The sequence below is a fragment of the Triturus cristatus genome, chromosome 6, assembly GCF_964204655.1.
Source record: "Triturus cristatus chromosome 6, aTriCri1.1, whole genome shotgun sequence".
NCBI lineage: Eukaryota > Metazoa > Chordata > Amphibia > Caudata > Salamandridae > Triturus > Triturus cristatus.
In genome coordinates, this window is record NC_140589.1 from 1,685,646,214 (window position 1) to 1,685,672,903 (window position 26,690).

Here is a 26,690-nt window from a genome sequence, read left to right on the forward strand (position 1 = left end):
ACATATTCATGCACATATGAAAACTCTAATATATGTACTATCTCTATATCGTCACGGTAAGCATACATTGGGAAGTTTAGATTTAGGGCTTGATATTGACTTTGGAGGACAGAATAATGTTTGCCAAGGCAATGGAGTAAATTACTCCGTCATCCTGACAGACATCCTGTCCCCCGAACTAAAAGATGTCCACCGGCCAGTAGACATCTCTTAACATTGGCAGGAACCTTTGTGACAGCGGTTCCTGTCAAAGTTGGAAAAGTTTGACGGACAGCTGGCTCAAACAGGATGGCCGCCCTACTAACTTTTACACTGTTTTTTATTTTTCCAAAACAAAATCCCAAAGCAGGAATTTGCTATTCCACTGATAGATTTCAACATCCAAAAGTGAGAAGGTAAAGTGTATGAATTGGAAGAGGATACACTGTCCCTGACGATGAAGCATTCTTGACGGCTTTGATTTCAAGATTTGTGCCACTTGGATCTTTTTGAAGCATGGCTTAGACTCAGAGCATTAGTGGGACCGAGAAACTAGTGTATCTGACCTTGTGTAGCCCATTTCGGACACAGCTTCCCTCCTTTGCCAGGGCGGCAGATTTGAATTTCCGAATAATGACTGCTTTCAAGACCTCTTTCGCATAGTTTCAAAATTATTTTTCCTACAATGAATAAAGTAGTTTTTAACAATGGTGTATTTTTTTTGTTAAGGAAAGTGCGACTTTTCATCAGTAGTTGGGCCTCTAAAAAGGAGAGGCGCCTCTGGCCCTCCTAACAGAGATGGCTATTGAGCCTGTTAGTAGACAGGGTTGGTGGCTGAGACATATTTTGAGTTTGGACTGTAGTTATGAGGTTTATCTCCTTTGAAGGCTGTGTGAAACTACTGACTCATAAAAGTGGCGTTCCCTACTTGATTTTCAATATTGCTTCAGAGTTTTTGTGATGTGCGCAGAGTTTTCTTTTATAGAAACCTAAGCATTTTATATTCATGTAGTTCAATTTTGACTCATGTAGGCCAAAGAATATGGTAGTTTTATCCTCCGTGGAATAATTTTAGACCCCGGTCTACTGCTTAATGACCTTGCATATCGTAGAGGAAATATTGAATTTCATAGTTAAAAAGTGTTTGAAAACAGTCTATTTGATTCTGTTCCTGAATGACCATTGCATGCCCTGGCCAAATCACCATTAACCTTTCCTGATATTGCATGGAAAATTCAGAGTGTAGCATTTATCCTGGTTCTTGTCCAAATTGACACATTCCATTCAATAATTTGGTTGAATTTACAATGTAAACCTTTGTCAGGATAGTCTATTCAAATGTACAATTACATTTGTTTTCCTTTTTCTAGGCTGGAGTAATAGCTTTGGTTTCAGTTACAGAAAATATAAATGAGTTCGAGAGGATCATTGGCCTGTCGCAGAGGTATGTTCTTCACTGTGTTGGTTACCAAAGAGTTTGGGCACAACTGGGTTTTGCTGTTTGTCTTAGACATGTCACTAATTGTGGAAACATTAGTATATATGGGAAATTAAGGACCTTTGGGGCAGTAAAATGTTAAAAAAGTGTGTCCTGGTTGTGATAGGTACAGGGAAGGGATATATGATAACGGTATGGGGTTAGAAGAGCTGTAAGTCGTCCTGGGTTTTATTTTTCTTGGCTTTGTGTGGTGAAAATATGTTAGTGTATGAGTTAGGAGCTCATAGAGGGTGTCAAACAAAGTTTATTTAAAATTCCTATGGAATTGTTCATTGGATAAGACTGATTAGTTTAGTTTTTTGGAGAACCCCGATAACATCTAAATACTTCCTCATTCTTCATCCTCATTCAGAATCAGCTGACAGCACCTTAGGTGTAGAGCTTGATATGAGGCATCTGGCCATGCCTTAATGGCATTAGGACGGATTATCAGGGACTGCACACTCTGGGATTTTCCAGTTCTGGTTGTTCCAGATGTTTTGAATTAATTTTTACACGGTCTTTTGAGCATTAAACCAATAAGTCTGTAAGACCTACACTCCTATGGAATAGACAGAGGGTGACCTTGTTGCAGGCAATATTCATGCACTGAACATCCACATATTGTCCTTTTCTGTAAAGGTTATCACACAAACCTTTACTGAAACAGAACTGAACAATTCAGATCATATGTTGTCTTAGAAAGTCAGATAATTTCTTGGATGCCGAGTAAACTTGAAATGATTTACAATGGAGTGTATAGCTCTTTTTGTCATATTCAAAGCCGGAGGAAATCTTTTACATCCTACATTTCTCAACTTGAATCTTTTCCACCCTACATTTATCGTTTGAATTTCCATACGTGTGAAACATAACTCTGTGTCTTTCACCTCACACGGTTGGTACACATATTTTACTTGATCTTTCAGCTTCCTCCATCACTGCCTCCAGGCATGCACAGAAATGTAAACATATCTTAAACTGAAAAGTATTTATTGTGGAAAATTTAAGGAACTGTTACTTTACCTCAAAAGTACCTCTCTTCAGAAGTCCCTTGGAAGCTTCTTCTAAATAGTTTGATTAAAAGGACTTCTAATTCTCATAATTAGCCTGTGATACTGTGTACGTTTTCTAGACCTCATGTGCCATCATGTAAAGGTAGGTTAATTGAATAATTGTCAAGCTTTTAGGACTTGAGTAAGCCACATCCAGTCTATGATATCGAGAATTCAATACATTTGGAAACAGTTATAAGATTCTGTTTCTAATCAGATACTGAGTACTTAGATATTAAAGCTTCTTACCCCTCATGTATGAGGTTTTCTTTTTGTGGCCACGGTAATGTAAGGCAGATACCTGAGCCTGAAAGTCAAAGATTGTCTCTACCATTTTGGCTAGGACAACTTCATATATTTTCAGTCACTGGCACTTGGTATGTACAGAATGCATTAAATTGTCCGTGCTACATGCAATGAAAAGCTGTTACATATACTTTATAGATTTGTGATCAGTCGAAATCTAGAAGAATCACTAGGTGAACTGTACTTGTAATATTGAAAAATGTAATAATATCAATGAGGTTTTATTTAATTTCTTTTGCAAAGCATACTACCTACTGCCAGGGAAAATGGTATTACAGTTGGAGGCATGAATTTAACCAGTCCTGCTTGCATGCCAGATGCTCTTTGAGAAATACATATTGAATCAGCTGCTATAAATTACTTGATTGCAGTTTGTTTGGGGGAGGGGGTATGCATCTATAGAAGCAAAGCAGTGTTGTACTTCTAAACTATTTCCTGGGATATCTGGAGCGATGTGGTGGATCCTGCAAATCGTCTTCATCCCTAATGGAATTAGTATTTCAACGCTTGTATGTCAAAATGTCAGATACAGAAATATTGTCTGACACACATGTTGACCCTCAGAACGAGTTTGTCAGAATAGGGTAGGGTATTTACTACGCGTGGTAAATACCACATTCCACAGGTTGTGGTCTTTATCACACATGGCAAAGACTTCCTATTCCAAGTTTTTAAAAGGAAAATAGTGCATAATGTGTAGTATCGGTTTTTAGGACACTGAATTCCGTATGTGTTTTGCCTTTTTCCCAGGCCTTTTCCCCCAGTAAACTGAGGCAGGTTTGATGCATGATTGCACAGGAATCGGATCGAAATATAGTTTTCAACTTGTAATGTGGGCCGTTGTGCCCTAAAAATGTTGTTCCATTGGTGTAGATTTTCTGTTAATTAACTTCAATGGGGCTTCATTTCTGTGGATGATATTTAGGACGCTAAGTGCCTATTCACAGGCATTTTAGTGTATGTAAACTAGTAGTCCTATTGTATTCCTTCACCTCGCCTTGCACGCCTTTGTTAATTGGCCCCAGCCATCCTAAATGGAAATATTCAGGGCAATTCATGTACAGTTAGGACAGATTGATTGACAACGTGTCAGCTTTGCACTTTTACTAACAGGGAGTTGGACGTATCAGGGCCAGTGCATCAAAGTTTATACGAGTAAGTAAAAGAATACTTCAGTAGTACTAATTCCCGCACTCATAAATTCTTTTCTGAATCCGCTCTTAATTTAGATGGTATTCTGTTACTACACCGTACAGTGCGCTAGAAGTAAGGCACCTCCCACCCGAGATCAGAAAATGGGGAAATGCAATACTGTGTAACAATCCTTTATGTGCTTTGCTCAAAGAACTTGGAATTTCCTTGCCCATGAGTTTCCGCCTCACGCCTATACTGCAGTCTTTGCCCAGAACTGACTTCTCTCATCACACCTTGTGAGTCGTTTACCCTGCCCTTCACCCTCCTGTACAATGTTTCGGTTCCCCTGCTGGATACCTTCTACTGTTCTGTGATCTCACAAACTCTTTCTGTCTCCCTACTTTGTTAAACTATTCCTTTGGCGAGTTCTCCACTCTGTAAGCACCTGGAATCAATGAGTAAAATACATAATAGACAGATCTCGTAGACCATGTTTAGGCCAACAAGTTAAGTGATAGCTGCTTGCACTCCATTGTGGTAACCAGTAAGAGGTATGCAAGGCACTCGTGCACAGATTTTCACACTATACTGAACATGAGCAGTTGTGCAGGTTTAATGTATGCTGTTCTGTGGGGAGGTATCCTGTCATCTTCCAAAAACCTGAGCCTCCCATGAATTCTGCGTGGCAGTTATGTTAGTGGATGTGTTATATACCTGTCTGAAAAGTCGAATGTCTGGGCTGTTCACAGAGCGGCTGGATCACTTGTTTCTTTCCCCAATAATCCCTCTTACTGCAGAAGATTTCAGAGATTCTCCCTCCACTTTAGAACTTTTTTATTTTCACTTTTGGGTGGGAATTGTGAGCTGCCTCGGCAGGGGGCAGTGGTGAAGGAGATATGGCGGGAACTGCAGGCTTGACTTAGAGCTGACCAGAAGAGGCATTATCACTGTTATTTCCTTTATTATTAAAACTTTTTTTCTTTTGTTTGAAGATATCCAAGCTTCGTTTTGCCATGTTTCGGGATTCACCCCATTCAGAGCGATGCAGATGGCTCCCGTAGCGTTACTTTGTCGGTTTGTAACAGCATTTTTATCTAAGATCTTTGTTATTAATTCTCCTTGTTCATGTTTCTTTTCTTGCATCTGATGACGCTCAAGGCTCTTCTGCAATGTGAGCAATTCTATATATTGCCTTATTGTACAGTTTCCTAAATTCACAAAAATGAATGTGAGCAAATGTATGCCTGACATGTATTGTTTACTACCTTTTTACCAGTAAATGTAGACATTGTTATTGCTCAGCGTTTTGTAACCCATTCTAAGCTTGCATGGTATGGACATCATAATAAAGATCACACAGAGAGGCTTGTTGTGCCCCAACAGAGGCCTGGCTGTGGTTCAGATGTTTCTGACTTCTACACTGTTATTCATCTTGCTTGAATTAGTAGAATCCACCTCTTTAACTTAAGCTTTTGAGTTCTCATCTACAGAGAGAAAGTCCTGAAAAAACAGCTTTATTGGAGCGCAGTTCTTGTGGGATTTTAGGTGGCCTAAAGACCAGAAGAACATGCAGCATAACTAACTGCAACAGCCTCAAGGTGATCAATGTTCTTCAGTGAGAAGGCCTTGTCAATGGAGCCTTTGTACATTGGAGGCCAACAGGAAAAGCTAAAGGGAGGATGCAGACATAGCTCCTAGGGATTTCCAGGACGTTACCTCTTCCGGCGTCTGAGGCTGCAGAGAGACAGTGAGGACCAGGCAGGGTAGTGCTGTGCAAGAAACATAGAAATCCTCACATTGGATGACTACATGGCCGCATTTGCGTGTCCTTCACCGGATCTGCAAACTCGACATCAGTCCTAACATTTAATATGGCTCCTGTAACTCAAGAAGGAAGTACATGACCGTGCATAATCAGTTTACTGATGGAAAACACTTTCCTCCTTGGCATCTCAGCATCCTCCTGGATGGAGATTAATCTGAAGGACCATTTCAGCTGCAAATGATCTTCTTCTGTCACCTTTTTTGGTGCCTTGAGCTTTTGATTCAGAAGTGCAGCACAACAAACTAGGGGAGGATTCTTTCAGCTCAGCTGACAGTGACGTCTTTTTGTATTTGAACGCTGGCAGATCGCATCTGTGACACATGGTGCCCGACAGGGTTCCATATGCTGAAAATCAAACTGCATTGAAGTCCTCTCTTGCCAGATGTAAGATCAGCTGTACGTACTTCTGTGATGTGGCACCACTGTCACTGCACCTTGAGCGGTGCATTGTGTGTTTTTGGGTGTCGAAAGGGCGGGTGGGTGGGTCTCATCCCCACCACAATGCTTTCCAGCTTTTCCTGTACACAGTGCTGTCTGAAAGGATGATTTACAACCAGAAATTATTTGACTGCTGCATTTGATGTTTTTTTATGCATAGCTCCAAATAGGTGAAAAGTGGCTCAGGGTTTTCTTCAGGGTTATGAAGTACAAAATGGAAGACGCATCGCTATTTTTGGTTTGTTCAAAAAACATTTACCTATTTCCCAACTTTCAGTATGTGTCCGCATCTATTTCTTGGAGTTCAAATATCAAGCCCTGACTGTTGGGCCCCAAGAAACATGATGAGCGAGTGCAGGCTCACTCATCATCTTTCACTCTAGGAGTAAATGAAAACCTTGACTCTCTGATCCATTGATGTCAAAAAGGTCCCTAAATCCTGGACTCTTCGATGTCGGTGAAGCCTGGAATCCTTGACGTTGAATTGGAGGGAGCATCCAACAGTAGCATATCTGCAGATGCATCTGTACTAACGACCAAGGCCTTGTGAAGCAACAGATATATTAACCTCAGCGAAAGCGCTACTAGGGAGGTTAAAATAATGAAGGTAACAAGACATGCGCATAAGCTAATAAACTCTTCAAGAGAGTAAGATGAAATGTCATATCTGCTTGGTCGGGCACGGAAATGGGGGAAGGCAAAGAAGCCAAACAGAATGGCAAACAAAAATGATTCAAATGCCAAATTAAAACAAGCATTGGCATAGCCAATAGGTCTCACTTTTGGGACCTTATAAGTATTTAGTTATGCAGCAGAATATCTTTTGTGCAACAACATCAACTGTTGCCTGGCTGAACACTTATAAGGTCCCAAAGGCAAGACCTATTGGCTATGCCAATGATTGTGTGTGCGCGCAAAGGGCATGGATGGTAGAGGGAGTGGTGTGTTAAAAAGCCCTAGAAGAGTGATGGTGTTTTGTTTCGGAAGGACATGTTCCCATAATTTCTAGGTCACAACGCAGCACCCATTGAATGTTTTACAAAGTGCCAGTGCTAGTTTTGGTCACACGTTCCTCCCTTTCAAGCCTGGCAGGGCTTGGGTGGACCCATCCTAAGGACACATTGGTAGAGAATGCAGGAACACATAGTTTCTGCTGATATGGCCGAGTGGCGTGTGGTGAATTTCGGAATAGGGGTGGAATACTAAAGAATCATGAAGAGGAAACAAATAACAAGGCCCGATGCTCATTGCAAAGTTTAAGGGCGCAATTTAATGAACTCATGTGAGTCAGGTGTGCCTGATAACACCAACTCCACTGAAAAATCTCCCACTCTCTGGTCGTAAAACCCACAATAAGACCAGCGCTGCATGTTTGGAGTGTGTCATCGCAGTGCCTGGAGTACTGGTGGTCTCACGGCAGACGCTTTTATGTCAATCTTATTTTGAAGGTGGAGTGGTGCATATGGTTTTCAGTATATATAGTTCAGTTTGCAATTTTGTTCGCATAATGCAATTGAGCCTCTGCTGAACTGCCATGCAGCCGTGTAATAAACATGGGATGTTTTAAGAACAATGTTGGCTTGTGTGCTCGAATTATCCCGTAACTTTTTTTTTCTTGAAAATATGAGTGAGTGGCTGTCTCTCTGAGTCAGCTGTCGGTACTGCACTTGTGTGATGGGGAGGGGCTGACCCCTACTAAACTGTGAAATCATAAGGATCGGAGTGAAGCAGGTTATGCGCTGCCTCCTCCGAAGATCTGGCCGCAGAGGTATAAAGGGATTATGGGGCAACGGGCTGGGCTCGGCAATGCTCGAGTGGAGGGGGTATGGACGGCCCAGAGCTCGCATTACTTTAGAAGCCCCAAAAGAAACAGAGTGTCTCAACCCTGATGTTTACGATGCGGAGTAGAAGAGGGAAAGGATCGGGTTTGAGTCTTGCCGAGTCTTTAACCTGTGAACTAAAAATATTGATTCGAACAAATAAAATTAACAATTGCATCATTTTAATAAACAATGCATGCAGATTTAAATTAATGAAATTGGGGAGGGGTTGACCCCTACTTAACTGTTAAATCACAAGGATCGGAGTGCAGCAGGTTATGCGCAGCATTCTCTGAAGAACTGGCCGCAGAGGTATAAAGGGATTATGGGGCGATGGGCATGAAGGGAGATTGTGAAGCTTTGAAGTGGAAAAGGAAAACAAAGAGGCGCGGGCATTGAGAAAGGCAACGATCGGCGTTTGTGAAAACACAGTGCATCTACTAACAGAACAAGCCCGGGAGTGGTGCGCCCGCGCTCTAAAAGGAATAAAAAAAAAAAAAGCATGGTGAAGGTGCGTGCGCAAGTGGGAGGGGTGGGGGGAGTGCTCGCGCTAAGCATCAGCTGTTTGCTCTTTTTCAAAGCACACACTCGTGCTTGTGGCGCGCTGCTGCGCACTCCCGCAAGCTGTATGCTGCCACAAGCACGAGTATGTGCTTGGAAAAAGAGCTGCACGACGGCTAATGGTCTCCCATGCAGTACATGCGCACTGCGTAGGCGAGACCTAAAAAAGTGAGTGGCACACTGAGTGCGAGGATGCAAACAATGAAAAACATTCAAATGGGAAAGATGGACAGAAAGGAAAGCAGGATGGAAAGAAGGAACAAGAAAAAAATGAAAAGAAGGAAAGATGGAAATGAGAAAAAGAAGGAAAGAAAGCAAGGAAGGAAGAAAGAAGGATGGAAAGAAAAAAAACTGAACAGAAAGAAGGAAGAAAGAAATAAAAATAGAAAGGAAAGAAAGAAGGAAAATAGTATGAAATGATAGAAGTAAGGAAAAATATGAGAAGAAATGACAGAAGGATTGATGAGGAAAGGAGGGAAAGAAGCCAGGAAGAAGTAGCATATAGCTCTAAGTGGGTAGTATTTATTTTTGTGGTTACTGCCTTGCTACCAGCACTGCTGCCCAGAGGCTCCAATTTCCTCTTGAGCAGCACCTTCACCCGTCCATCCTCATGAGAGGAAAACATCACAGGGGATCGACCAGCAGGGCAACAAGAACAAGTGCTGCAGGATTCACCACACGCAAGGAGGCGAACCACCAGTGATGGTTCAAGACCCGCCTCGTCGCCAGTCTGATATACACCACAGAGTACTGACAAAGCTCAGAATCTCAGCGCATGCTTTACTCCAGCAGACAAGAAGTTTGAACTATCTGATACACATTTACAGCATGGTCAGGTGACAGACATTGGTGGAAACAGGGAACATGCCTGCGCTTTCTTATGACCAGTCATAGTCCGGCTTACTCTGCCTCTTTACTTACGAATTGTGCTTCAGGGAGTGCGCGTACTAGAAGTGGCAACACTACAAATTAGCCTATAGATTACATTTAGCCATCAGCCTGCACACAACCTCAGTACTGCACCACCCAACTCTGACTTGTATTTAAAAGCAGCCGACAATTAACATGTGATATAAGTTTTTATATTTGTAAGCATTTGTATTTCTTCTCTGTTTTATTAGCAGAAGTGAGCTCTTTAAAATGTGTGCTTCTGAAATGGAACGCAGATTGTGTTTTTTAACCCACAATACTGATTCCTTTTGTATACTACAGATATGAAGCAGAAAGTGGTGGTGAGAGATACTATGTTTGGGAAATAAATTACTTTAGTTTTTTGAAGAGGGCAATCTGCTAAATGATGTCGCAGTAGATGTCAAAAGTCCAGTAGACGTCATCAAACAAAGCAGCATTTTAGAATGCTTATTGTTGGGGGTGATTATTAGATGCTGCACTGTTCATTTCTCTACATGGGAGGGCCCCTTTAAAGGAACAGAGCTTTGATATTCATTTGCATATATTGATACTGAAATTGTCAGAGACTTGAAATATATAATCATCCCTTATGTGAACAAGTATTTTATTCCATACATACATTGCAGTACCTATATAAAACTTCAATGAAAGGTGATGTGTTTCTTAACAAATATGTAATGAATATTAGAAAAAAACAAGCTCATTATATCCCTGAATTCAGTTTGGTTTATTCTATTGTACAGTGAGAAGCAAGCTTGGAGACGGTTGTCTTTTTTGTTTATTGCACATAGCTAGTTACTGAAGTTGTCCTATTTGAAATTGTTTAAACCCCTTTACTGGTGCCACCACTTGACAGGATGTGATGTGTATTCAGCAGATACCTGTGCTCCTCTGGATTCCTGGTAGTAAAGTAACACACACTGTCTCTTTCAGGATTTGGAGCCAGCCATCCCAATGTTTGAGAAGTATAAAGATAAGCTGGTGGCCATCGGAGAGGTAAAGAGCCTATTCTTGCTTATTGATTTTTCATGAATGTCACTCACTGTTTTGTTATTATTAAGGTCCAAGGATCAGATGTACTAAGATTTGTTCACAAAAGTAGTTGCGAATTACGGACCAACTTTTTGCAAATTTAGCCTGATTTTGCGAACCAACCTATGAACAAATTTGTCAATTCACAAAATACCGAATCGCAGCATGTCACAGAATGACCTGCCTAACTAATATTCATTCAGTTCATTAAAGGAACCATAACTGCTTTAAAACAAAAAAAAAAAAAAAGGGTTTCCAGTTGCAAAACGTCAGTGATAGCAGCAGTGGTGCCCTGGACCATGCCTTCTCCCCCTAAAGCTGCCAGGCCAATTCCAAAAAGCGAATCCCTGCATCTTGACAGTTGCTAACTTATCAATGGTTTGTAACCCGAATTCCAGTTGCAAACCGTTTACATATAACAAATCGCAGTTTAAAAGGCTCATCCTAAACACGCCACTTCTTAATTGCGATTTGGCATTGATTTCTAAACCCATTTAGCAATTTGGAATAACTGTTTGTTTAGTACATTAGAAAAAGGGTTTTAGTATTCACAAGCCCCTCTGATTTACCAAATCGGAGGGTTTGTAAAACTAACACCCTTCGTCCTTCTTTACCCTATTGTTCCTCAGCTCATCACAATGTGACCATCATAAATCCTTGTGAGAGCAGTGTGCCACATAGCAAAGGTAAACTCCCTTTGGTTTTCATCAATATTGTGTTGCCTTGCCTGGTGCCAAGAGGGGTAAGCAAGCTAGGTATCTTTCATGATTTGTTTTATGGCTTTCTGTTTCCTCGCATGTATCTGCAATTAGTTTTGCCTCGTTCATTTATTTGCTCCCGAGAAGGCCAGGATCTGCAATTTAGCAGTAGACAAAAATTGTGTTGCCGGTACTCCCCCAAGACTAACCCCTTCGCCAATAACTTGTCAAAAGGCATCATTTGGGAGGTAAGGGGATTCTGAAACTAGATCAACTTTTAGACTTTAACAGATTTACCTCTGTTTATGGTTTGCAAGAAAAATGGTAACTTCTAAGCTGAACCAATTTCTTTAAGTTATTGCAATTCAGGAACTATTTATGTTGTTATGAAAAAACACAGGGATCAATTTAACCGGACCCTTTTAAGGATTTATAATCCAAGTTTAAAGAAATCTAGAAGACCCTCACCCACTAGATCAAGGGTTTCTAACCTTTTCTGTTAGAAGAGCTACTTACATTCAATGAAAATCATGCTGAGCTACTAATGTTATTAGTGTTGTATAGACAACATTACATTAGTGGCCACCCCATACAAGACTGCCAGTGGTAACTACCACATCATGCAGGGTTGCCAGTAGTAATGAAAGAAAGGTTTTATCAACTTAGAATTTAGATATATTTTGGAAATTAAGTATATTTCTGCGTACATCCTCTTATTAGCTCTGAAAATTTGCACATTTTCATCTTGAATACACACTTTTCAATTTTGGTATACATACGTTAATTCATCCAAGCAATAGCCTCTTAATTTAGTATGCTGGGCTGCATATAGGATAGCTACTTTCAAGTAGCTGGAGGGCTACCAGTAACTCTTGAGCTACTCATAGGAGACACCTGCACTAGACTCTCACCCAACATATCATTCAAAGGTTAAATCAATCTGGTCCCAATAATTGAGTTTAAATTCAATGGAGGATGATTGGTTGAAAATGAATCTTACTGTACAGTATTAAATGATGAGTTTTGACATATTTAAAAATATAGATAGGTTATATTATATTCCAACTTTATTAAATACATTTCTGTAAAATATTGTAATAGTTGTCAAGGGACCATGGGATCTGGATTAAGTAATCTATGAGAATGCCGAATTTATGGGTTGGAGCATTGGATCACCTGTGAAGGGCATTGCATCAAGATGTATGTGTACATATGTGTTTTGCTTTCTTGGAAAAGTGCAGGAGGAGGGAATTTCATAGAGTGGAGTTAGAATTTAGAGTTAATATTTTGAGTCAGAATGGTTCACTGTGTTGTAATTTCACATCATTGGAGAGTGTTTTTATCTATACATTTTATAATACAAGATATTTTGTGTATTGCATGTTCCCCATCATTGCTTCAATATAATGGAAAATTAAAAAAGCTTAATTTGCGTTAGATAATCCATAGTACCTTTAATTTATGATCCCCTTGAGCTTTAGTAACTATAATGCACATACAGCATTGTATGTTTGAAACCACATGCCTATACACATGTCGGGATTGCTGCATGAGAACAATTTAATTTTGGTTGGGGTGTAGTAACACTTCTAAAGAATCTTCCTCTGTAGTACCCTTTGATGAATGCTTTATTGAGGTGTGGATTCTGACACATAATATTTCCCAGGCAACTGAGCCAATGATCATATTTAGATATATGTCGTAGTGTTGCCCGGTGAGGGTGCTACCTGACTCCTTTACAGCAGTAAATGCCTCCATATTCTTCAGCTGGAAGTGCTGGACCTGATATCTCTCTTGTAGCCATTTTACAAGTGATTTAATTGGACCCATTTCAGATTAACCCCAAATCAGAGTCCCCTGTACTCCAAATGGAATTTCTCCTGCATCTGTGGCGACAGAAAATTCTGGCTTCATATTTGGCGAGTTGCAACAAGTTGTCAGATTTTGGTAGTTAGACCCGCTGTGGGCAAAAGGGGTACACTGCACACCCACAATATTAAGTAGGGGACAACAGGGAAAATGTAAGTAGATAAAGGGTAGGAGGAAGGCTCGACTGGAGTTCACTGTGATGGAGTCTTCCTCCACTTGGATTCATCATCAACCCCCAAATATGTCCTCAGTGCTCGCAAATACCGTATGACCATAAGCTAAGATGATTACAACATGATATAACACCTTCTAAACATCAAGGGGCCCATGCATCAAGCATTTTTTTCTTTGTAAACCGGCCAATATGCAGAATCGGCCCGTTTGCGAACGCAAAAAATGCTTTTCAGATGCAGCAAACCTTATTTTGCGATTCGGTAACCTGTTACCGAATTGCAAAATGGGTTTGCGATTCTCTATTAGGAAGGGGCGTGTTTAGGGCGTCCCTTCCTAATACCAAATCGCATCGATATCTAGGAATGTTCTGTGATCTACTTTAAGTAGGTGGCAACCCATTCGCAAATGGGAAAGGGTCCCCAAGGGACCCCTTGCCCTTTGTGAATGTTTGTTACAGTGTTTTTTTAAGACCAGGCAGTGGCCCCACGGACCACTGCGTACTCTTAAAAAATGAAAAGTAAACTTTTCATTTTGTTTTTGAAATGCATCCCATTTTCCTTTAAGGATTTTTTTTTTTTTAAAGTGCTTTATTTAAAAGCATTCACAGACATGGTGAACCCCAGCAGGCCACCATTCCTGTGATTTTTTCGATTCCAAGGGGGTAGCAAATTGCGATCTACCTCATTAATATTCATGAGGTAGGTCATTTGCGATTCCATAGGAATCGCAACAAGTGTTCAACACACTTTCATGCATGCCGTTTTGCGATTTCCTAATTGTGAATCGCAAGGATTCGTAATTAGGAAATCGCAAAACGGTTTCTACATGCATCTGGCCTCAAGTTCTGTGTCGGTGTATTCAGACCTCGCTTACCAGTCTCTTCTCAGAATATGCTGTCACAAACTCACAACTGAACCGTAATCCAATCTAAAGCCCGAAACGCCTACACGAATAGTCAGTATGGTGAGAGCACAGAACCTGGTCTCTCTGGGTAGGATATCGAGAAATTTCTAAGGGAGAAAATGAAGCCAGATTAAGGAAAGCCCTAACTGCAGGGGTGAGCTGGAAAGGGAAAACAAAAGGTGATGGAAAGCTGAGTGTGAATTCAGCATAGAGGAAAGGTGGACCAATTCATGACACATTGCCAAGCATCTGAAAGACTGTTCTATCTGTGTTACCGCAGGAGTGGTCCCACTAACCAAAAGTGAATGCCTATGGCATGGCTGTTATATGGTCTAGACTTTTGTGGATCCGGATTCTCCACTATCCTGGTTCCACAGTTTCCACTCACTTCCCCGCTTGTGACATATCATGTAAGATGTTGCTAATGTCTACATTGTAGAAGAAAACAATGGTTCGGGATGGCCTAAGAAGGTCCAGGACAAAGAGAAACCCTTAAGAGGGCGGATGATTTTGTATAGGTTCAAAGACTCATACGGGAGAATGATACTTAATATAGAGAGACAGGGGACAGGAAAGGTCAATATATGACACTTATTTATTGTACATAGGATGAATTCAAGTGCTCACATATTTAGTGACAACAAGCGTGACGTGCAGGTGAGGGTGGACTTTTTTAAAAAAGAACATCGCATTGGCAACAATAGAGAACCATTTTTTCTTGGTTAAATTAGTACAAAAAGGTTCAAGTTGCGTAAGGTCGACGACGTTTCGAACTCAATTATTTGAGTTCATCTTCAGGACAAATGTGAGCATATGAACTCTAAATGTGGAAAATGCAAAAATAAACAAGTATAAATAACTCATAAATAAGTCCCTGAACTGTAAATAGCATCACAATCAATTAAATGTAAGGTACATAGTGTTCTCCAAATAGTGATGCAATTAGGAAGATCCATTTAGGTGATAATTGAGAAACTGGAAAAATAATCATAAAGACGAAAATTGAACTGTCTACTGTCCAAGCAAATGGAAGCATTTAGCATTTACAAGGTTATTTTCAAGAGACCCGAAGGGTCACAAGGACGAATTAGCTATTAAAATTGCTAGCAAGGTAAGGAGGGGGCGTGAGGCCGCGCGAAGAAAATGGACCACTTACTTAGCATATGGGAAGGTAAGTAATGGGGTTGTCGACAGTTAAGGAAGTTGCAACGGAGGGCTCGCCACAGCAGTAAATGTCTCGATAGAAAACGATGGCCTGGGGAAACGGAGTGATTTGTGGTTAGCAAGACGTAGTTCGGTGTGGTTATGCGAGAATACGGGGTTGTGCCAGAATAGGAGGGAAAAACTTACTCGAGTATAAAACTTAGTCCAACCTGCTCAATGTATGGAGGCGGGGTTCCGGTGCCGGGAAATTAATCTGCAATGGAGGGGGAGTAAGTGATTACCGTCAGGCGGATATTAAGGCCGTGAGAAGGGGGGGGGGGGCGAAGAAGGTAATTGCAGAATTACTTACTCATTTCAGGCGGCACACGGTTCAATCAATGAGGGTCTCGCGGGGGGTGGGGCGGGTCCTGGACGCGTGCAGGTACGCGCCGCGACTGGTAATGTGGTGGGAAGTGGACGGTATTTGAGGAAACGGGTTGCTATTGGTTACGTAAAGCGAATGCAGCTGCGTGCATTGGAACGCGTGAGGGCCCAGCGTCGAGAGTAGGCTCAGGAGATGCCTGTTCTAAAGTGGTAGCGAGTGGGACAGGAAGCATGCGAGTAGGAGCTCGATTGTTAAGTGCGGGAACAGTGCATGTTTCCAGAAAGTTGGACAAGCCAGTATGAAGACTTGCTAAGTCTGGATGGAATCAAATGAAAATTAAATTGCAAAAACATATAAGCAATCAGCGTTGCTAGAACGGAGGAGTTCTAGTAGTTGCGGGATCAGTCTTCAATCAAGTGTGTAAATATAGTACAATTGAAATGCAGTACATAAACATTGTCATGGCTGAAAAATGGACAAGACTGCATACATGTGGCCATAGGGTGAGCAAGAAAATAGACTGGAGTTTCAAAAGTTAGTGGCACATGGGGCCACGGTATCCGGTTACAGAATGGTTCTGTATTCGTCCAGAGTGTTAAGCCCATGTTCGATAGAGCGGCATTTGAAGATCCATTTGCATTCCATGCGGTTAAGGATTTGTTGTTGATTTCCTCCTCTGTGGTTGTGGTGTAGACTGTCAATCACTTGCCATGTGAAATCAGTTTCAGAGTGTCCTTTGGCCAAAAAATGCTCCACCAGTGGTGCCGTTTGTATTTTGCAGCGGATCCTACTCCTATGTTGAGAGATCCTGGTCATGATTTTTTGCGTGGTTTGTCCGATATAAAGCAATTGGCAGGGACATTTAATACAGTAAACCACATTTTGTGAATTGCAGTTAGAAAAAAATTGTAAAGTGTGTTTAGTGCCATTATATTAAAAAAACTGGGTGTTACAAGTATAATCACATGACATACAATTGTTACACTTATAGTGGCCTTGTAGAGGAGGGAGGCCAAGGAAAGAATGTAGAGTATTGTCCTTGTGTGTAGGTTTTTGGGCTCTAACTAGGTGGTCCTTAATATTACGTCCTCTTTTGAAAGCAAAGAGCGGGGTGCCTGTGTTAAGTTCCAAGGGGCCTAGTACTGACCAATGCTTTTTTTATCATTTTGGTAAGTTTGTTGCTGACTGGGCAGAAGGTAGTTACGCATGTGATCTTGTTGAGGGGTGCCTTTTCTTTGGGTTGCAGCAGGAATTCACGGTGTGAATACCATGCTCGTTTCATTGAGCGCTTTACTAAACGTCTAGGGTAGCCCCGGTTGGTGAGTTTCTTGCACAGGATTTCAGCCTCCTGGAAGAAATCCTCTTTGAACCTGCAATTTCTACGAATTCTGAGAAATTGTCCATAGGGTTGGCCATCTCTCAGTGCCCTAGGATGACAGCTATCGTATTGCAAGAGGGTGTTACGCTCTGTCGGTTTTCTGAATAGGGTAGTGTAGAGTTCGCCATCGGAGTTCTTGACCGTGACGTCTAGGTAATCAATTTTGTTGTTGTCAAAATTGGAGGTGAATTTTAGATCCGGCTGGATGTTATTGAGCCAAGCGCTGAATAGTTGGAGTTCGATTTCAGTGCCAGACCAAATCATGAATACGTCATCTATGTATCTGCGCCAAACACGAATTTTGTTAAAGAAGGGGTCGTTGTTATTGAGAATGAACTTGTTTTCAATGTCGTCAACAAAAAGTATGGCAAAATTGGGGGCAAAAATGGCCCCCATCGAAGTGCCTTTGCATTGCCTGTAGTACTGATCTTCGAACATAAAATAGTTTCTGGTAAGAGCTATTTCAAGGAGTGAGATGATAAATTCTGTCGGGACCTGATGTGGTGCTGGGCGTAGATTGAGGTGTTTTTTGATGACTTCTATGCCTTTGTCTTGAGGGATATTGGTGTATAGTGACTCGATGTCCAGAGTGACAAGGAGTTCGGTTTGGGGGTCAAAGGGCTGGGATTCAATGAGATTGATAAAGTGTGTGGTGTCCTTAACATATGTGGTAGTGTCTTGTACCATATTCTTTATAAAAAAGTCAATATAGCTCCCTAGAGGTTCTAGAATTGATCCACACCCAGAGAGGATGGGTCTGCCAGGTGGAGTTTCCAGATTCTTGTGGATCTTGGGGAGAGCATATAGGACTGGAGTCCTAGGGCTTTTGTTATTAAGAAAGGAAAATTCGTGTTTGCTGATGTAGCCTTCTTCTAGAGCCGTTTTAGTAACCGTGAGGATGAGATCACTGATGTCTTGAAGGGGGTTGCGCATAAGGCGTTCATAGTGTGACGTGTTCTTGAGTTGGCGGTGAATTTCATTGGCGTAGGCGGTTTTGTCCTGTAGGACGATACCGCCTCCCTTGTCACAGGGTTTTATGACCACATCGTCCAAGTTTTTTAGAGCGTTGAGGCTCTGTCTTTCTTCAAGGCTAACATTAAAAGGAGTGAACCTGTAGTTGGTTTTTATGTCGTTGAAGTCTTTTAGTACAAGATGTTCAAAAGCAATAACTTCCGGGGGCATCGAACCACTAGGTGGATTGAATGTGGATTTGGGTCGCAGTCCTGTGATGTCAGTTTTGGTGATTGTCTCTTTATCTTGAAAGAATACATTTAGTCTTACTTTTCTAAAAAAATTGAAGAATTTCGATGTGGATGTCAAACCAGTTTGGTTTTTCCGTGATGACAAAAGACAAACCTCTACTAAGTAGGGCAATATCAGTTGAGGCCAGTTGGTGTTTGGATAAGTTAAAAATAGGCATTTGGTCCATGCTGGACGAGGGAGGTGAGGGGGGAGGGGTTAGTATTGATAACCCCATTGGTAGAATTTCCTGCGTGTTTGTCGTTCCCCTGGGGGGAGGTTGTACCTGGGTCTCCCTCTGCCTCTCCCTCTGCCTCTCGGTCTCTCCCCTGTGAATGTTTGGCCTCTCTCTAAAAAATTGGGATTGTATGTAGAGGAGCTAGTGCCTTCCCCGGGGTCAGAGTTGTCGGATTCTAGAGAGGAGGTGGAGAACGTGACCGGTTGTCTATTTCTGAATCTTCCCCAAGTGCCTGTTGGATACCTCTGTTGATCTTGGTTGTTTTGTGTAAAGAAGTCTTCTCTGAGGTAGGGGTAGGTTTGTTCTTTATTGTAATTCCTTATGTCTTTTGTCACTTTGGTTGACTTTTTATGGTGTTCAAAATTTTGGAAGTCAACAATCGTGCGTTCTAGTTTTTCTAGGGCTGATTTGGCATCTGCCAAGCTATCTAGTTCTAAGATTGCCTTTTCTAGTTCTCGGATTTCTAGTAGTTCTTTTCTGCTGTGTTCTAATGCAGTGTCAATACCTAGCACCATCCAGTGGCGGGAGCATGTAGTGCCAATGTGTGCGAAACCGTTCTTAAATTTTGGGTCTTGTAGGAAAATTGCAGGGATATTTCGTACTTGCAAGCCTACCGGGATGATATCGGCTTTCAGATATTCCGTAAGCATACGAGCGTGTAGCTCAGTACGTATGTGTTTCTTTTTTAATCTTTCTAGACTAGTCAGTTTCTCACTTGCCACATTAGAAGGTGTATTGTTAGCAGGTATTGGTGTATGGAAAAGTGAAGGACCATTAATCAATCTCGCAATATATTCCTCGGTATAAGTCGGGATAGTGGGTGTAGACATAGTCTGAGAGCGAGTGTATTATACGAGGTAGGAATTCTGGCTGGCCTATGAGTTAGGTAGATGCACATAGGTCAAGTAGATGAATAGAGTAATTTCTTTATAGTATATTTTAATATAACCACTAAAAAAGTGGAACCCTTGCAGTGAAGCCACTGCTCGTGCAAGTGTTTAGGAAGGACAAGGGTACCCCTTATGCGAACCTGGGGTGATACAATGTAGAAGAAAACAATGGTTCGGGATGGCCTAAGAAGGTCCAGGACAAAGAGAAACCCTTAAGAGGGCGGATGATTTTGTATACGTTCAAAGACTCATACGGGATAATGATACTTAATATAGAGAGACAGGGGACAGGAAAGGTCAATATATGACACTTATTTATTGTACATAGGATGAATTCAAGTGCTCACATATTTAGTGACAACAAGCGTGACGTGCAGGTGAGGGTGGACTTTTTTAAAAAAGAACATCGCATTGGCAACAATAGAGAACCATTTTTTCTTGGTTAAATTAGTACAAAAAGGTTCAAGTTGCGTAAGGTCGACGACGTTTCGAACTCAATTATTTGAGTTCATCTTCAGGACAAATGTGAGCATATGAACTCTAAATGTGGAAAATGCAAAAATAAACAAGTATAAATAACTCATAAATAAGTCCCTGAACTGTAAATAGCATCACAATCAATTAAATGTAAGGTACATAGTGTTCTCCAAATAGTGATGCAATTAGGAAGATCCATTTAGGTGATAATTGAGAAACTGGAAAAATAATCATGAAGACGAAAATTGAACTGTCTACTGTCCAAGCAAATGGAAGCATTTAGCATTTACAAGGTTATTTTCAAGAGACCCGAAGGGTCACAAGGACGAATTAGCTATTAAAATTGCTAGCAAGGTAAGGAGGGGGCGTGAGGCCGCGCGAAGAAAATGGACCACTTACTTAGCATATGGGAAGGTAAGTAATGGGGTTGTCGACAGTTAAGGAAGTTGCAACGGAGGGCTCGCCACAGCAGTAAATGTCTCGATAGAAAACGATGGCCTGGGGAAACAGAGTGATTTGTGGTTAGCATTGAGCAGGTTGGACTAAGTTTTACACTCGAGTAAGTTTTTCCCTCCTATTCTGGCACAACCCCGTATTCTCGCATAACCACACCGAACTACGTCTTGCTAACCACAAATCACTCCGTTTCCCCAGGCCATCGTTTTCTATCGAGACATTTACTGCTGTGGCGAGCCCTCCGTTGCAACTTCCTTAACTGTCGACAACCCCATTACTTACCTTCCCATATGCTAAGTAAGTGGTCCATTTTCTTCGCGCGGCCTCACGCCCCCTCCTTACCTTGCTAGCAATTTTAATAGCTAATTCGTCCTTGTGACCCTTCGGGTCTCTTGAAAATAACCTTGTAAATGCTAAATGCTTCCATTTGCTTGGACAGTAGACAGTTCAATTTTCGTCTTCATGATTATTTTTCCAGTTTCTCAATTATCACCTAAATGGATCTTCCTAATTGCATCACTATTTGGAGAACACTATGTACCTTACATTTAATTGATTGTGATGCTATTTACAGTTCAGGGACTTATTTATGAGTTATTTATACTTGTTTATTTTTGCATTTTCCACATTTAGAGTTCATATGCTCACATTTGTCCTGAAGATGAACTCAAATAATTGAGTTCGAAACGTCGTCGACCTTACGCAACTTGAACCTTTTTGTACTAATTTAACCAAGAAAAAATGGTTCTCTATTGTTGCCAATGCGATGTTCTTTTTTAAAAAAGTCCACCCTCACCTGCACGTCACGCTTGTTGTCACTAAATATGTGAGCACTTGAATTCATCCTATGTACAATAAATAAGTGTCATATATTGACCTTTCCTGTCCCCTGTCTCTCTATATTAAGTATCATTCTCCCGTATGAGTCTTTGAACCTATACAAAATCATCCGCCCTCTTAAGGGTTTCTCTTTGACCTGGACCTTCTTAGGCCATCCCGAACCATTGTTTTCTTCTACATTGTATCACCCCAGGTTCGCATAAGGGGTACCCTTGTCCTTCCTAAACACAAATGTCTACATTGGCATTAAAAATCTCAGTTGTAAAGCCTGATAATTCTTTAGGATGTTAGAAAATGCCAAGAACCCTTTTTCTCTAGAGGCCGATTATCTTGGTCTTGTTGTCCTGGGCCTTTATCCATCATACCAAAGAAATGATGAGATATTGCTCTGCAGATGTAAAGTATCTCACTTGGCAACAGTACTTCAAATGTTTGGATAAAGTTCAACACTCTGGGACAAATGGGACAAGTATTCATTTCATAGATGCAATTCTTTCCATCAATGATGTGAACAGTTCATCATATCTTGTTCCAAATTGTTACTTATGAGTAATTGGCTAAATGTAACTCTTCGCATATCTCGGGATCATAACTTTTAAGTGGTGAAGACCCCTTTTTGCCCAATAGAAGTCAGTCAAGACTTTTTGTTGTCCACACCTCTCTTTAGCAATCATATACAGTACACTTAGGGCCTAATTACGAGTTTTTGGCATAGAGGTGGCACGGCGGTACAAACCGCCATGCCACCTCTCCAGCGAACCTCGTGCCGCCCACCCTCCATATTACGACTTTTGACCAGTCTGCTGGCGGGCGGCGTGGCGGTCCCATGGGGGTGCCCCTTTTAAATGCGACGGTGACTGTAAAAAAGGCACCGCAATGTGACCGCACTACAAGATTCCTGCACGGCATAGACAAGAAAGTTCATGCCGTGCGGGGACATATGTGTATGCACACAGGGGGCACTTGTAAGTTCTTGAGAATCAGCATGTAAAGGAATTTGATGATATGCTGAGTGTAGGTCAATTGTCGAAAAATACTTAGCGTGACCAATATTGGAAAGCATCTGTTGGATGTGAGGAAGAGGATGGCAATCAACTATAATGTTATGATTCAGAGACCTGAGGTCCACACAAAGACGAAGATTCCCATTTTTCTTTTTAGCGAGAACAATGGGAGAAACCCACTCAGAGGAATCCGTAGATGTGATGATACCATCTGCAGAGGGCTTCTCCAATTGCACCTTAAGATCATTCCTGACACTAATGGGAACGGGTCTGACCTTGTGGGTTACAGGTGTAGCATTTTTCTTAAGTCTGATGATATGCTCAAACCCTTTGATGTTACCAATTTTATCACTGAAGACAGAAGGAAATTCTTTCTTTAAGGTGTCAATTGAACACATTTTCTCCATACAATTGTCAATGGACAGTAAAGGAAGGTCTCCCAAGACAATAGGATTTTTGTGATGCCTAGCCTGGCTAAGTCCTTCCAACCTACAAGATCTCTGCCTCTGATTGCAACATATACTTTAGTGTCAGTAGATCTTCCCAGTATTTGTAGAGAAGTGATAAAGAAACCAAGCAAATTAATATATTTTTCACCAAAGGCTTCGAGAGAAATGTCAGGAGCTTTAGGTGCAATGGAGTGGCCCTAGTTGTTAAAGAAAGTGGTATCAGCCAATACTGTGATGGGAGCTCCAGAATCAGCCATAACTTGTAAGGGTTTGTTATTTATAAAAGCTTGACAAAGGGGACGTTCAAAATCAGTGGAATCAAGTGGTTCATCAATGGATAACATGAGATTGGAAAAGGTATTGGTACAATCAGAGACCAAAGATGCTGATGATGAAGAAGAATTATTCATTAATTCCACACTGTGAACTTTAGCAATAGGAAATGTACGTCGAGATTTGCAAAATTCTTGGAAATGACCAGTTTTTCTGCATTTGCCACATTTTTTTCCTAAAGCAGGACAAGATGGAGAATTTGCAATATGGTTTTTGTTACCACAGCGAAAGCAGAAAGACCTTTTATACTCTTTGTTAACTCTGATGGCAGAGACAGTAGAAGAATCTGTATTATCAGAAACATAAGAAATAGGAGAATGACTCTCATGACCTGACAATGCATGTGAAGAAACTATAGAACGCTCAATACTTTTCCCAATATCAATAACTTCGGATAATGATGGATTACGACAAGTCAAAAGTCGTTCTTGCATTTTCTTCGAAAAACAATTAAAAACAAATTGATCTCTAATAGAGATGTCGGTGTAATTGTCAAATTCACAAGTAGAGGCGAGAACTCGAAGAGCAGCTACATATTCTTCTACAGATTCATCACTGGCTTGTTTTCTTTTAAAGAAGGTGTGTCTTTCCAAGAGAACATTTGGTACATCTGAAAATTGTTTCTTAAGTTTTCCAATTGCCTCAATGTAAACGTTCCAGGTTCCTCACCAGAGGGTCTTGGAAAAGGAGGTAAATTGTCAAAATTCTTTTGTGCTGCAACACCCAAATGATTATAAAGGAGAGCATGGTTCCTTTCTGGAGAGAATTATTTTCCATCGATGGCAACCAAATAATTTTCGAAAAAGTGGATCCATTGTTTCCACTCGATTTCTGGTTTGCCTGGCCTTTGTAGAAATGGTGGAGGATGTAATGCACTATCCGAAGAGGACATAGTTTATATGAGAAATGGAATACTTGTAGAATGTAAAATTGGAGAATTTTAAACTACTTGTAAAAAAAAAATATATATATATATAAATTGTTTTTTTTTTTTTAAATTGAAATAAAATTATTACTCAATTTGTTCCTTTAAAGGTCTTTATATTGTTATTGTTGAAACTCTTCTTGAAAAATAATGTAGAACAGGCAGCTTTTATATGTAGAACAATCAACCTTCTTAATTGGAAGGTTAAAATGCTGAAAAGAAGTATTCCAATAAAGAATGTTCTTAATTTGTTGAAGTCTGAGAGCAACACAGAGTTCTGTTACTATGTATCCTTTGTTAATGAAGATTTCAGAGAGTAGAATGTCTTGGAAACATTTGTGCAGTAGAAACAAAGGGAAGTTCCAATACACGAGGCTGAAAAGGAATGTAGGAAAGCTTCAGTTGCCAGGATACATGTAAACACCATGCGTCATCAGTCATAACAAAGCTCGTGTTCGATTACAGAAGCTCGCGCTGGGCTAGAGATTGTAAATCCTTCAATGTTCGTAGCGCGTGTGCCAGCGCGTGATGGGGTGAGAGCGAGCTTGCTTTTAAACGCGCTCGGTTGCTAGGACACGCGTTTTTAAATATTGCGCGTATTAACCAAAGTACGTTTCCCCCTTGTATTGCGCCACAAATCAACGCTAAAAGTAAAATAAGCTAGCGCGATGTAAATAAATGATCCCACCTGGTGGAGGGTATCCTGCAGGTCCGTAGAGGCAACGCAGATTCAAATAACCGACGATTCCTTTGAAGTAGATAGCCAACATCCGTGGAATTAGGGAAGCTGGAAGATGAAACGTTTCTTCCTCCCTTTCACTCCTGGTACCAAATATGTAGGATTCAATAAATTCACTTCTGAATCGGAAGTTGTGAAGTGTCTTCTTTATTGAAGTATTCAGATAACGGACCCGCAGGGAAAGAGCTGTTGCTCTGAAGAGAGGCAAGCCAGAATACACAGAGAGGAGATATTCTAGAATACTAGGAAGTATTCTAGAATACAAAGAGGAGAGGAGAGAAAAAGGAAAGACTAGAGAATGTTACAAATACCACACCCAGTGTCATGATATATAGCTATATCTATATAGCAATATCTTTTTCTATATTTATATAACTATACTGGGTGTGCTGCTTCTAGATCCTTTTACCGGTACCGAGTCATACGTAATATAGGCCCAAGCGCCTAGATAATACATTTTAGTTTTTGGTATCCTCTGCATGAATGGTCACTATCATTATTATTAATCTAACTTTAGTCCCAGATATGTGAGTGCTTGCAATGATGCATGATAAAGGTGCAAGCTTTGTGCCCAGGCAAAACGATTTTGTATTGTACATATTCAAGTTTGAGAATTTCTGCTTACAACGTGTTTTGTAAAGTGCCAATGTGCAGTCTTAAACTATGGATGCATGAGGCCCTTCTTCCAAGAAATCTCCTACACCAGGGGTTCTTAACCTTGGGTCCTCGACTCTTTAGAGAATTAAGTAATATTAGCAGATGAATACATTATATGTACATAATGAAGCAAATATGTAAAACTGTGTGAGTGTGAAGGTGCTCGTTTGCTCATTTGGGGAAATAACAGAAACTTGTACAGACCTGCCCAGCGTGTTGCCGCCTTCACTGTCATCCCTCCCGCTGCCGCAACCTGACACACAGCGGCTGCCGAGAGGAGGGAGACTCCACCCCCCAGCCCGCCCTGCTTCACGTGACGTTGTTCCCGTGCCCAGAGGCGATTTAAAAGACCGCAAAGGCCGGTGGAGCGGGTGCTCGTTTGCTCATTTGGGGAAATAACAGAAACTTGTACAGACCTGCCCAGCGTGTTGCCGCCTTCACTGTCTTCCCTCCCGCTGCCGCAACCTGACACACAGCGGCCGCCGAGAGGAGTGAGACTCCACCCCCAGCCCGCCCTGCTTCACGTGACGCTGTTCCCGCGCCCAGAGGCGATTTAAAAGACCGCAAAGGCCGGTGAAGCGGGTGCTTGTTTGCTCATTTGGGAAAATAACAGAAACTTGTACAGACCTGACCAGCGTGTTGCCGCCTTCACTGTCTTCCCTCCCGCTGCCGCAACCTGACACACAGCGGCCGCCGAGAGGAGGGAGACTCCACCCCCAAGCCCGCCCTGCTTCACGTGATGCTGTTCCCGCGCCCAGAGGCGATTTAAAAGACCGCAAAGGCCGGTGGAGCGGGTGCTCGTTTGCTCATTTGGGGAAATAACAGAAACTTGTACAGACCTGCCCAGCGTGTTGCCGCCTTCACTGTCTTCCCTCCCGCTGCCGCAACCTGACACACAGCGGCCGCCGAGAGGAGGGAGACTCCACCCCCCAGCCCGCCCTGCTTCACGTGACACTGTTCCCGCGCCCAGAGGCGATTTAAAAGACCGCAAAGGCCCGCGTCGCGGGATCGCGCGCGGGTCGCGCCGGGCGAAGCCCGGGCAAAGGGCGGCCGTCTGAGGCCGTCGGAGGACGAAGGAGGTCGGGTCGGGCCACCCCTCTTGGTTTGGTCAGATAATGGATATATGAGAATTAAATTAATGTGTTTTATCTTGTTGACTATATATGATCTTATCGTGTTACTTGTGCTAATTAGGGTAAAGGAGGAACTTTCATAATATCCTTGGTCATGGTTAGACGCGGAGCCAAAGCACCAGCTGATTCAGCATGTAATACTATCGATACTTACTTGGTAAAAGCAGTTAGTGCTCTTACCCAAGAAATAGATCGCACAGAAAAAAGATTATCCATGGGTT

General features: G+C 41.6%; 1 protein-coding gene across 4 annotated transcripts in view; it reads left to right on the top strand.

The window, feature by feature from the left end:
• LOC146821832 (putative deoxyribonuclease tatdn3-A) overlaps positions 1 to 26,690 on the top strand; it is an 85,567-nt gene that overhangs the window by 15,577 nt on the left and 43,300 nt on the right. For all 4 annotated transcript variants that reach the window (XM_085612880.1, XM_085612881.1, XM_085612882.1 and 1 more), the window contains 3 exons: positions 1,350 to 1,423; positions 4,944 to 5,025; positions 10,441 to 10,503. In XM_085612880.1, coding sequence (XP_085469006.1) covers positions 1,350 to 1,423; positions 4,944 to 5,025; positions 10,441 to 10,503 — 219 coding nt within the window. The remainder of the gene's footprint in view (positions 1 to 1,349; positions 1,424 to 4,943; positions 5,026 to 10,440; positions 10,504 to 26,690) is intronic.